Here is a 12,164-nt window from a genome sequence, read left to right as displayed (position 1 = left end):
AGGCTATAATAATTTTTAACGTCAATAATTAAATACATGTTACCAATAATCAGACTTAATTTTTTAGATTTTTAAGGTGTTTTTTTCTTGAGGGCTGCCAAAAAAGGCCGGGGGGGGGCACAAGCAGAAGTTGGACTACCCGAATCTAGATCTTTTGCCCCTTTGTTTCCTCTTGAAAGGCCCTTATTGAGAAACTGATTTTGTTCTGAAAATGAAAACTCGTGGCAGATTGCTTATGTATTACTCTGTGATGTGTAAAACAGATGTAAGTTGTCCTGCAATGGGTGTGTGTGTGTGTGTGTGTGTGTGTGTGTGTGTGTGTTTGTGTGTGTGCCCCACACCAGCCCAGTGCAGTTGTGGGTGGGCAGTACATCAAGCTTGCAATCGCCAATTCCTTCTTCATTAAGGTTACCAGATTTTTTTTCAATGAGTCCTGTTATGTACTGAAGTTCTCACCCTGGGCCAGCAGGGGGATACTGTAGATAGTTTTCACTCAGGTCTGCATATGCAAATAAGGAATTGAAAGTGACGTTCAGTGATTGGATAGTTACAGAAAGTTGTTACTGTTGCTTTGTAGTTGAGCTCTAGATAAGCAGGTTGGCTGAACCCTTCAGTTCAGTTCAGTTCTGGCCTGTGAATAAACAAGAGCTGTCTGAAGAATTGCTGTGTGGTCTGATATGAATGAATGAATTTATTACGGTCATAGACCAGAAGAAAGGAAAAAAAAAACATAAAAGGCAGCAATAATTTACAAGGGAATGATGGTGTCAGTTAAAAGTTGTAAAATTATACATAAAAACAATACACATATACTCACACACCCACACACACACACATATACATACTCATATGTGCACTACAGTATATGTATGGGCTTAAAAAAAGGGGGGGCTTATCCAGGGGTCAGATCTTTTACTTTTTTACAGCTAATGCCCTCCGCTTGATCGCGGCCGCCGAAAACTTGGCCACTTTCAGTGTTACTTCTGGGTTTTTGTCTCCTAGTAGGATTTTCAGCCGCTGAGATTCAGATCGACCTGGAAATTTCTGAACGATAGGGGAGATAAACAGCAACCTGATATCCCCGCAAAGGTCGCAGTGTAACAGCACATGTGAAGCCGTTTCCACCTCCTTCAGACCACATGGGCAAACTCGTTCAGCATAGGGTGTGCCCTCGTATCTGCCCTTTAGTAAGGCAGATGGCAATACATCAAATCTAGTAAGGGTAAACGCCCGCCTATATTTTGCGATTTGTAGGTCCAGCAAATATGGGGTTAAATTAAACCCTTTTCCATAATCTTGGATAGCTGGATATTTATCTATCTTGCTCATATGGTCCTGAAGCTCTACATCTCCTATTCGCTGGCTCACCATCATTTTAGCCTTTTCAAAGCCTGAGGCTATGAGTTCTTGTGAGGAAAGCCCCAGGCCCCTCAATTTTTCATAAAGCGACAATCTCCATTTAGACTGGAACGGGTCTAGTAGAGTCAATGGAGCCACTCCCACTGGGAAAAATATGAGTTTTAGCCAGAAGTGAATCTTCAGGATCCATATCCTGGCATTAATAGGGAGTTGGCCAACCTCCAGCCTAATGGCAGTGTTAGAGACACAGGTAGGTAACCCTAGTAGGGAACGATAAAATTTAGTTTGTACAGATTCCAGGGACTTGAGTTTTTGACAATTAAATATCTGGGTGCCATACGTCAATTGTGGAAGTATTTTTGCGACAAAGACCTGGGAGGCAGCAGGAACATATTGACCTCCTTTTCTGTAAAAGAATCTGATATGTTCACCCACAACTTAACAAATCCAGGGACACTTTTCAGCTTCAATGGATTTTGTATGGGGACTGATTTGTAAATCCAGGGACTGTCCCCGGGAAACGGGGACATCTGGTAACCTTATTTTTCAGTCACTTGGGGCCTGGGCAGGGAGAAAAAGGCATGGATAGCCAAACCGGTCAAGAGAAGGTTTTCCAAATGTGTATCAACTTGATGGCAGGACCTAGAATCAAATCTAGATGAAAAGCAGAGTGTTTAGGGTCTGCAACGAGCTCTTCCGGGTCGAGGAAAGCTACCTTTGTGTGCCGCAAACGGGTTAGTGTCTAGGCAGCCAGACTTATCAAGCGTTCCTTTGCAACCGCAGTGACAATGATCTGTTTTGACACCTCCCACCTCCCCCCTTCCCTGCCCCTTCAGGACCTCCTCTTCAGTGTGTGTGGCCTGACTGTTTTCGCCATCGTAGTGTGCACCCTCTCTGCCATTATGTGTTGCATCCAAATCTTCTCTTTCGACATCCTCTATGCGGTGAGTTCCAGAGACGGGCGGCCTGCTCCCAGCTTGCCTCAGATTCCCTTGGGAACGATCTGAGCGCTTTCGAAACCTCTCCTTGTCCTCTCCAAATCTTCTCAGGGTTGTCTTTCACACCCCCATTTACTGCATACTGCCAGTTTAAAAATAATAAATTTAATTTCTTTTTAAAAAATTAAATTAAAATTTAAAAAAAATTAAATTTGAATTGTTTTTTTTAATTCAAATTTAAAAAAATAATTTAAATTAAAAATTAAAATTATCAATTTACCCCAGCTTTTCCCCTGACAGGGACTCAAGGCAGCTTACTAGGTAAAATCTTCATACAAACTGCACATGCATCCTGTACAGTGGTGCCTCGCAAGACGAAAAGAATCTGTTCTGTGATTCTCTTCGTCTAGCGGTTTTTTCGTCTTGCAAAGCAAGCCCATTGACGGATTAGCGGATTAGCGCTATTAGCGGCTATTAGCAGCTTTTAGTGGCTTTTAGCGGCTTTTAGAGGCTTATCGGCTTATCGGATCAGCTGATAAGCGGCTTAGCGGCTTAGAAAAAGGGAGGGAGGAAAAAAAACCCACAGGAACTCGCAAGACATTGTCGTCTTGCGAAGCAAGCCCATAGGAGATTTGTTTTGCGAAGCACCTTCAAAACGGAAAACTCTTTCGTCTAGCGAGTTTTCCGTCTTGCGAGGCATTCGTCTTGCGGGGCACCACTGTACTTTGAGAAAAGTTATCGGAGTAGTATTTCATAACAAACCAGCTTCATTCAAATTAGAAGTATTTAAGTTTCTCCTAAGTCATCTCTAGCTGAGGTGTGAGGGTAATGATGTCCCGGTTCTGCTGTGTAGCCAAACAGAAACAAATCTGACACTAATGAAGTTGTGAACAGCTGGAATGGAGGGAGGTGGGCCTGTGAAATGTACCAGATGTCTGTTGGGGGGGGGGAGAGAGAAACAACTTCACAGCTGATGGCAGATCAGAACGTTTGCTATCCCTGCCATTATTGTAAGACAGAGCCCTCCCAGCCAATCTTTAAACCCCCCTCCTAACCCCCCTCACTCACCTCCTCCCTTTCGAGCAGTGGGATTGCAAGGAGAGTGTTGAAGTTTCGCCCTCCCCTTCGATCTCCTCCTTCAGTGGGAGCATCTACGTTATACATTTCTTTATTTTCTTTCTTTTTAAAAAGTTCATATCCTGCTTTTTACCATCTAGGTCTCAAAGCATCTCATCAGAAGCATAATTTAAACCTCAGAAAAGCAATTTCAACAAACCAGCACCAGAAAATGTAAAGCCTCAGAGAAGCATTCGTGGTGCAAAGGTTCTCCTGAAATAAAATGGTTTTAATTGGTTGCCTGAAACTCATCAGGGACAGCAGCTTCTGTGACTTCTTGTGGGAGGGAGTTCCACAGAGTTGCACCCACAACACTGGAGGCACAATTCCTTGTTGATGTGTCGTGATTCTGGTCACATGGAAAGCCCCATGGCTTCTTCCAAAGAATCCTGGGAGCTGTAGTTGACCCCTTGCGAAGCAACAATTCCCAGCACCCTCAGCAAACTACAGTTCTCCGGATTCTTCATTTGGATGTGACTCTTAGACAAGTTTCCCAGGTTCTGATAAATCCAATTTCTGGGCTTCTTTGGGACTGATGGGTTGCAAATTATGCCCAGGAAACAGACTTAACCCCAGGGCTGCATACCCACCATACATTTAAAGCACACACCTGCTTAAAAAAACCTGGAAACCGTAGTTTGTTAAGGGTGCTGGGAACCGTAGTGTGGTGAGGGATAGACTAAAAGTTCCCAGGATCCTTTGAGGGACGCCGTGTGCTTTAGACACACGGTGTGTATCCAGCCTATGTCAACAAGAGAAAGGGCTCCTCAGAACATCAGGAGCCTTTCAGATCTTGCCCAGCCCCCTCACTTACCCTGTTTTCTGTCTCCTTCCACAGCTGTCCCCTCCACGTTCCAGCTCCGTGACGCTGGATTGCACTTCTCCCCCGGACACATTCTTGCAGCATATGTTGGACCTGGAAGAGTTCGTTCCCCCAGTGCCACCTCCGCCCTATTACCCTCCAGAGTACACCTGCAGTTCAGAGACGGATGCCCAAAGGTGTGGGAGATAAGAGGGGGAGCCTGGGGGCGGTTTGGGGGACAAAGAGGCTGAGGATGGAAAGAAGTCTCCCTTGTTTTTAAATGCCTTGGTTCTTGAACAGCTTAGTTGTCGAACAAATCGTCTCCCAAACGCCGCAAACCCAGAAGTAAGTGTTCTGGTCTGTGAAAGTTTTTCAGAACCCAAACATTTGACGCTGCTTCCGCGCCAATCGGAAGCCACGTCTTGGTTTTCGAATGGTTTCGGGAGTCGAACAGACACCCAGAATGGATAAAGTTCGAGACCCAAGGTACAGTGGACGCTCGGGTCGTGAACGTGATCCGTGCGGGATGCACGTTCGCAACCCGCAGTGGTGCATCTGCACACACGTGGGTTGCGATTCGGTGCTTCTGCGCAAAGCGCGATTTAGCGCTTCCGCGCATGTGCGATCGCTGAAACCCGCAAGTAACCCGTTCCGGTACTTCTGGGTTTTGGTGGCTGCGTAACCCGAAAAAACACAACCTGAAGCGGCTGTAACCTGAGGTCTGACTGTACCACTATATGCAGGTTCCTAGTCCTTATTGATGCAAAATACAGACTTGAAACTATGTGGGTTGTGTGTCTCTCACAGGTGGAGAGTTGCAAGACGGGCTTCAGAGAATCTCGTCTCTTCCTTTTTCACTGCATGCCATTGTAACCTCCTTGGGGGAAAGTGTGAGATATAAATGCATAACCAAGAAGGAAAGTGTGTCATGGACAATGAGGTTATTATTTCTCCTCCTGACAGCATAACCTACAATGGCTCAATGGACAGCCCGGTTCCTCTCTACCCCACCGACTTCCCTCCCAGTTATGAGGCCGTCATGGGACTCCATGGAGACAGCCAGGTATTACGTGGGTACAATTCAAGGCAAGAAAGTCTTCCTTTGGACTAGTTTTTGGAGCCCTGAAGCCTGAAGTGTCATGGGGACCCCTTTGCAACCAGCAACAAGGTCTGGGTAGCCCTTGCTACCTGGTTACAAGGGGGTTGTTCCATGACAGATTACCACACCTTTACAATATCTGGGCTATATATATATATATATCAATATATTCCAGGTTCTTTCCCTGGAGGGAAACCAATGTCTTCCTAGAGGAAGTAGACTTGAAATAATAATAATAATAATAATAATAATAATAATAATAATAAGGCAGCTCCCAACAGAAAATAGTAAAAGCACAACAAAACATCAAACATTAAAAACTTCCCGATACAGGGCTGCCTTCAGATGTCTTCTAAAAGTCAGAGACAGTTTTACCTCGGTTTTCAAACTCGAACACCGTAAACCCGGAAGTAAATGCTTCAGTTTTCGAATGCGCCTCGGAAGTCGAACTGTAAACACGGTTTCCATATTGAGATTTCCGTTTTGAGGCTTCTGTTTTTGAGTTTTCGGTTTTCGAACGTTTTGGAACTTAAACGGTCTTCCAGAACGGATTACATTCGAAAACTGAGGTACCACTGTAGTTGTTTATCTCCTTGATATCTGATGGGAGGGCATTCCACAGGGTGGGCGCCACTACTGAGAAGGCCCTCTGCCTGGTTCCCTGTAACTTGGCTGCATGCAGCGAGGGAACCGCCTGAAGGCCCTCGGAGCTTGACCTCAGTGTCCAGGCTGGACGATAGGGGTGGAGACGCTCCTTCAGGTATACTGGACAGAGGCCGTTTAGGGCTTTAAACGTCAGCACCAACACTTTGCATTGTGCTTGGAAAGGTACTGGGAGCCAATGCAGGTCTTGGGACCGGCCGTAAGCTAGTTTCCATCGCCTAGCCAGGCAAGTGAGAGGCATGACTGCAATAAGATGGGACACATTTCAGCCAGGCAAGAACCTGTGAGGAAGGCTTGAAGCAGGGCCTAGTAGGGGGTGCGGCTTGGGGAACAGTCATGAGGGCCAGAAAGAGAGGCTTGGAGGGGCCGCATTCAGCCCCCAGGGGCGAGGTGTTCCTGACTTTGCTGCGCACCAACATTTTCTGCTTTTGCTCTGCAGGTGACTCTGTTTGATTCGCAGTTTACGGATACCTCACACGGTCCTTGTTCCTGCAACCGGGTCCCATCTGTTGTCCTCAGCGGCGAAGGTAAGGACCTTTGTAGGCATGCATCCCTAACGATAGCACCAGGTCTGGGTGGACCGGATCTCTGGCAGGTACAGTGAGGGGGGGGAAGTATTTGATCCCCTGCTAAATTTGCCCATTTGCCCTCTGACGAAGAAATGACCAGTCCATAATTTTAATGGTAGGTTTATTGTAGCTGCGAGAGACAGAATAACAACAGGAAAACCCCCAGGAAACCCAGAAGACAAAAGTCAGAAATTGATGTGCATTATAACGTGTGAAATAAGTATTTGATCCACTATCAACGAGGCTACCTGGTATCTTCACTGTATGTAACGAGCTGAGATTAGAAGCACCTGCTATAAGGGAGAGGCCTTACCTGTAATCCCAGCTCGTTACAGTACCTGTACAAAAGACACATGTTGACAGAAGCAATCAATCCAGCAGATTCCAAAGTAGCCTCCATGACCAAGACCAAAGAGCTGTCCAAGGATGTCAGGGACAAGATTGTAGTATGTATTTTGATGAAGTGATCTGGAATATTTACCGTACTTTGCTGCCCCCGCCCCCACCCAAAAAATTCCTGTACTTGCTTGCCCTACTCTAGGTGGGGGAGAAATTTGATTTCACTTTGCATTCAAAGGCCGAATTGGTACTTTGCGGAACTATAAGTGAATCCACACTTCAGAATCCACACTTTTCCGGGTTTTGCAGTTCATTTCTCCACTGAAGTAATGTGTGGAAGAATAGCAACACCAGATGACTATTTTGATAGACAGTAGATTCATATTTCTATCTCCTGCCCATCGAAATGTGATTCACCCTGTTGCATTTGTTTTGTTGCTTTCTAAACTATGTGCAAAATTAGAAAAGAGTATTTTAAACAAAATAAAACACGCATGCACTAAGGCAAAATGTCCATAAAAGGCATACACTTGTGAAAAGAACACACCCAAAAATGCATTATATATGGGGAAAATGCTTTCCCAAAATGCAAATGATAGGGGGAATTGCATATAAAAATGTGCACACAGGGATAAATTTGTGCTAGAATGCGGATGAGTTTTAATGAGGACTTCACTTTCTTTTTCTTTTTGGTAATAATTTTTATTTGGTTTTGCATATTTTTATACCACCACATGTCCGAAGTTACAAGATTCTCCCAAATCTCTGAACCTCCAACCTTCCCCTTGATGGGTTCTGTTATTAAACCTTTCCTACTGCATCTTTTTAAAACAAACCAAGTTGTTTTTTTAAAAAAATAACTCCATTGTATCCATAGTTCTTGTTACATTACAAATGTTATTGCAATCCTGCTAAAGTTTTCAGCTGCTTACAGTGGCCTTTAAGGTAAATTGCAAATTTACCCCACTCCTTATTAAATTTTTGGTCTTCCTGGTTCCGGAGCTTTCCGGTCAGTTTTGCCATTCCGGCATAGTCCAACAGCTTCATTTGTCATTCTTCTCTGGAAGGGACTTAATCTTCCTCCACGAGGACTTAAAAGATGGCTACGATAAAAATCCCAAACTGGCGTGGAAGAACGGGACCTGAGATGGGGGAAATGCAAAACGGAGAGGGCTGCAAATGGAAATAATAATAATAATAATAATAATAATAATAATAATAATATACCCGGCTGTGGAGATCACACAGGGCCCCCGGATGTTTCACGGTCTATTGACCCTGTGCCACCACTGCGGTTGCTTTCTTCGCTGCCACCACCCCGCTTCTCACGGGGACACACAGAGTCCAGACAGTTGTTAGCATAAACAAATAATCAAGTTTATTTTTACATGCAGGACAAGTGCATGGTTTCGGTTTATTTTTCTCTTGTCAGTTTCTTAAATCTTAGTTTCTAACAACTTCAAACTGATTATTCCAACTAACTATCTGACTCAACCTAACAATTTCTCTCACTCTCTCACCACACAACTCGACCAACCCACACCTATTCCACCCTCTTCCTTCTCCAACACCCAAGCCTCAACTCCCGACTCCCAAACCTCAACTGACTTTCAAAACCTCCCACTCTATCTTTTACTCCCCCCTTGCATTCTCACTGGCCAATCACATCACACCCATTTTAACCCTTTCCTTGACCCATCCTAGGAGGCAAACGCCACACCTGCCACTCTGGGCAGCTTCCAACAAAACATTAAAATACAATAACCTATTAAACATTAAAAGCTTCCCTAAACAGGGCTGCCTTTAGATGTCTTCTGAAAGTTTGGTAGTTATTTTTCTCTTTGACATCTGGTGGGAGGGCGTTCCACAGGGCGGGCGCCACCACCAAGAAGGCCCTCTGCCTGGTTCCCTGTAACTTGGCTTTTCGCAGTGAGGGAACCACCAGAAGGCCCTCGGTGCTGGACCTCAGTGTCCGGGCAGAAGGATGGAGGTGGAGACGCTCCTTCAGGTATACTGGACCGAGGCCGTTTAGGGCTTGAAAGGTCAGCACCAACACTTTGAATTGTGCTCGGAAACGTACTGGGAGCCAATGTAGGTCTTTCAAGACCGGTGTTATATGGTCTCGGCGGCCGCTCCCAGTCACCAGTCTAGCTGCTGCATTCTGCATTAATTGTAGTTTCCGGGGACGCCTTCAAAGGTAGCCCCACATAGAGCGCATTGCAGTAGTCCAAGCGAGAGATAACCAGAGCATGCACCACTCTGGCGAGACAGTCCGCGGGCAGATAGGGTCTCAGCCTGCATACCAGATGGAGCTGATAAACAGCCGCCCTGGACACAGAATTGACCTGCGCCTCCATGGACAGCTGTGAGTCCATAATAACTCCCAGGCTGCGCACCTGGTCCTTCAGGGGCACAGTTACCCCATTCAGGACCAGGGAGTCCTCCACACCAGCCCGCCCCTGTCCCCCAAAAACAGAACTTCTGTCTTGTCAGGATTCAAACTCAATCTGTTAGCCACCATCCATCCTCCAACCGTTTCCTTTGATGCTGGAAGCGTGCCATTTTTACTAAAATGGCGCTCTCTCCCCTGCAGCAGTTTCCATGGACAGCGGCTCCCTGATTATGTCGGAGATTGTGGACATTCCTGGCGACAGCAGCCCATCCGAGGACTCCTGCCTGCTGGACGCCAGCGGTTCGGTCTGCTCGGTGGATTACGTCTTGTTCCGCTCCATCCAGCGCAGCCGGGCCGACTACTGCTTAAGCGTGGACTGCGGGCAGTGCGGCCTTCACCCTCAGAGCCCCACCCTGCAGGGCCCTTTTGAGGAGACGCCCCAGGCGCGCCTGCGCGGGGAGCGCTCGTACTCCTGCTCCACGCCCGGCTCCACGGGCTACGAGGGCTTGCGGGAGGCGGGCAGTGCCCATACGCACAGCTGCCAGCGCCTGGAGAGCTTAGGCCAAAGCGCCGGGCCTTGCTTCCCCGAGGTGAGGGTCAAGCCCAAGGCCTCGCTGCCAGGACGCAAAGGCGCCGGGCGGCAGCGACGGAGCAGCGAGGCCTCGTACCGCCTGCCTTCTGTCCGGGGTCCTCTGTTGAGGTCTCACAGCGATCCGGGGATTGTCACGGCCTGCGAGAATGGTGAGTAGACCGAGCTGAAGGAAGCTGGATGGCGGAGAACGTGGCGTGGGTGTGTTTTGTTGCGATGTGGACAGATGCTAGGAAAGGATATACAATGGTACCTCGGGTTACAGACGCTTCAGGTTACATACGCTTCAGGTTACAGACTCCACTAACCCAGAAATAGTACCTCGGGTTAAGAACTTTGCTTCAGGATGAGAACAGAAATTGGGCGGTGGCGGCGCAGTAGGAGGCCCCATTTGCTAAAGTGGTGCTTCAGGTTAAGAACAGTTTCAGGTTAAGAATGGACCTCCGGAACGAATTAAGTACTTAACCCGAGGTCCAACTGTGTTTATTAGATATTATCAGTGCTGTTTTTTCTAGAAAAAGAGGTACTGGAACTCACCATGAATGCCTCCCTTGTTCTCTTATAACGGCAATGGTGCCAGTGGCAGAGGAAGGGGGTGCGGGCCGCCCTGGGTGTCATCACTGATGGGTGCGTGTGACGAAATGACAAAAATATGAGTTTAAAAAAATGGGCTCATGAAACCTTTTAGTTCAGTCAACAAACGTAATGAAACGCAGCAGGCATTGGCAGACTGGCATGTTCCCTCCCTCCAGGTCGATTGTTTGGGAGGTTCAAAAGCTTTCTTCAGCCCGAACACCACAGCGACCGATGCCAACAGACATCCGCACACTTAGGGATCTGCAGAGTCTGCGCAGTTTGTGTGACAGACCTCAGCAACTCAGCATTTTGGCTAATCTACTTTATTTACATATAAACACACGCGGAGCACTGCAACACGGCTCCCTCTCTCTCTAGCATCAGACAGCAAAGAGAGAGAACAAAGGACAATAGTCCCACTTCACGGCACACAGTAACACAAACACTTCCCACTCTGTGGAGTCAAAACATACACCGTCATGTGAAAGACAACAGTCCCATGACTGCAATCACGGAGCAGGAATTCTAACACTTACCGCAGGGCCCAAGCCACGTGTCTCTACTGGGAGTGACATGTGGTGGCTTGGGCACCTTCAAGTTCCACACGGCCTGAAACGGCAGCATGGGGCTTGCGCCTGCCTACTGCCTCTCCCTCAGCCGCCCTACAGCTGAGGGGGAGGCGGCGGAGAGGCTCCACGCAGCGCCCCCGCCCCCATGGGTGGCTCACCCATACAGCACGAGCGTGCCGCACCGGGCACCCCAGCAGCTAGCTATGCCGCTGAGTGGCGCCCACCTGGAAAAAACACCAACCCCTGGATATTATCCTTCCTTCCTCAAGTTGGAGTTCAGCAGAATTCCATCCTTTTGCAGCTTCAAAGGAAACTTGGCCTAGTTTTAGCCTTTTGGTTTGAGTAATCCAGAATGCTTTAAGGCAGACTGGATTTTCCTGGCATTTCTCCCCTTAAAATGACAAGCACACAGTCTCGTAAAAGGTAAAATTAACATTTACTTTCTCGGAATACTTGTTGAAGAGTAACCGGTACAGCAGCTTTGCTCAGGCAGGCGTCAATTGGTAATTCAGCTACAAAGGCATACTTAAATGGTAAAGGGACCCCTGACCATTAGGTCCAGTCGTGGCCGACTCTGGGGTTGCGGCGCTCATCTCGCTTTATTGGCCGAGGGAGCTGGCGTACAGCTTCCAGGTCATGTGGCCAGCAGGACTAAGCCACTTCTGGTGAACCAGAGCAGCGCATGGAAACGCCGTTTACCTTCCCACCGGAGCGGTACCTATTTATCTACTTGCACTTTGACGTGCTTTTGAACTGCTAGGTTGGCAGAAGCAGGGACCGAGCAACGGGAGCTCACCCCATCTTGGGGATTCGAACCGCCGACCTTCTGATCTGCAAGTCCTAGGCTCTGTGGTTTAACCCACAGCGCCACCCGCGTCCCCAAGGCATACTTAAGTCTGTCTTAAAATGTAGTCTGAGCTTGGAGCTCAAATATGGCAGATGTCGTCACGTTGCTGGCACAGCTGAAAGAGATGGAAAGAGGGAGAGGACGTGCCCAGGCAGGTAGGAGAATATATAGCTATGCCCACCCCCAGTGTCAGGGCACAGTAGGCTTGTCTCTCACCAAATTCTCTATAGCAGGTTTACAGGAAAACTCTGTGAGCTTCAGCTCCTTTTATGTACCTATCTAGCAAAACACAAATTGTTGATTTGT

The 12,164-nt window shown here is 47.4% G+C and overlaps 1 protein-coding gene and 2 long non-coding RNA genes across 7 annotated transcripts in view; 2 read left to right on the top strand and 1 right to left on the bottom strand.

The window, feature by feature from the left end:
• LOC309520794 overlaps positions 1-12,164 on the top strand; it is a 104,131-nt gene that overhangs the window by 20,401 nt on the left and 71,566 nt on the right. The window lies entirely within an intron of this gene.
• The window catches only part of ENTREP3 (endosomal transmembrane epsin interactor 3), a 35,193-nt gene that overhangs the window by 13,926 nt on the left and 9,103 nt on the right, over positions 1-12,164 (top strand). For all 5 annotated transcript variants that reach the window (XM_082202181.1, XM_082202180.1, XM_082202179.1 and 2 more), the window contains exons 5-9: positions 2,196-2,303; positions 4,252-4,412; positions 5,179-5,278; positions 6,417-6,504; positions 9,479-10,018. In XM_082202181.1, coding sequence (XP_082058307.1) covers positions 2,196-2,303; positions 4,252-4,412; positions 5,179-5,278; positions 6,417-6,504; positions 9,479-10,018 — 997 coding nt within the window. The remainder of the gene's footprint in view (positions 1-2,195; positions 2,304-4,251; positions 4,413-5,178; positions 5,279-6,416; positions 6,505-9,478; positions 10,019-12,164) is intronic.
• LOC309520754 lies at positions 7,740-8,611 on the bottom strand. The gene is made up of 2 exons (XR_014214378.1): positions 8,113-8,611; positions 7,740-8,027 (listed from the first exon to the last, which is right to left on the bottom strand). It is a non-coding gene; the product is annotated as an uncharacterized lncRNA (long non-coding RNA).

The sequence above is a fragment of the Podarcis vaucheri genome (genome assembly GCF_965113315.1).
Source record: "Podarcis vaucheri genome assembly, chromosome: 16".
Classification (NCBI taxonomy): domain Eukaryota; kingdom Metazoa; phylum Chordata; class Lepidosauria; order Squamata; family Lacertidae; genus Podarcis; species Podarcis vaucheri.
This window is presented reverse-complemented; position numbering and strand designations above follow the sequence as displayed.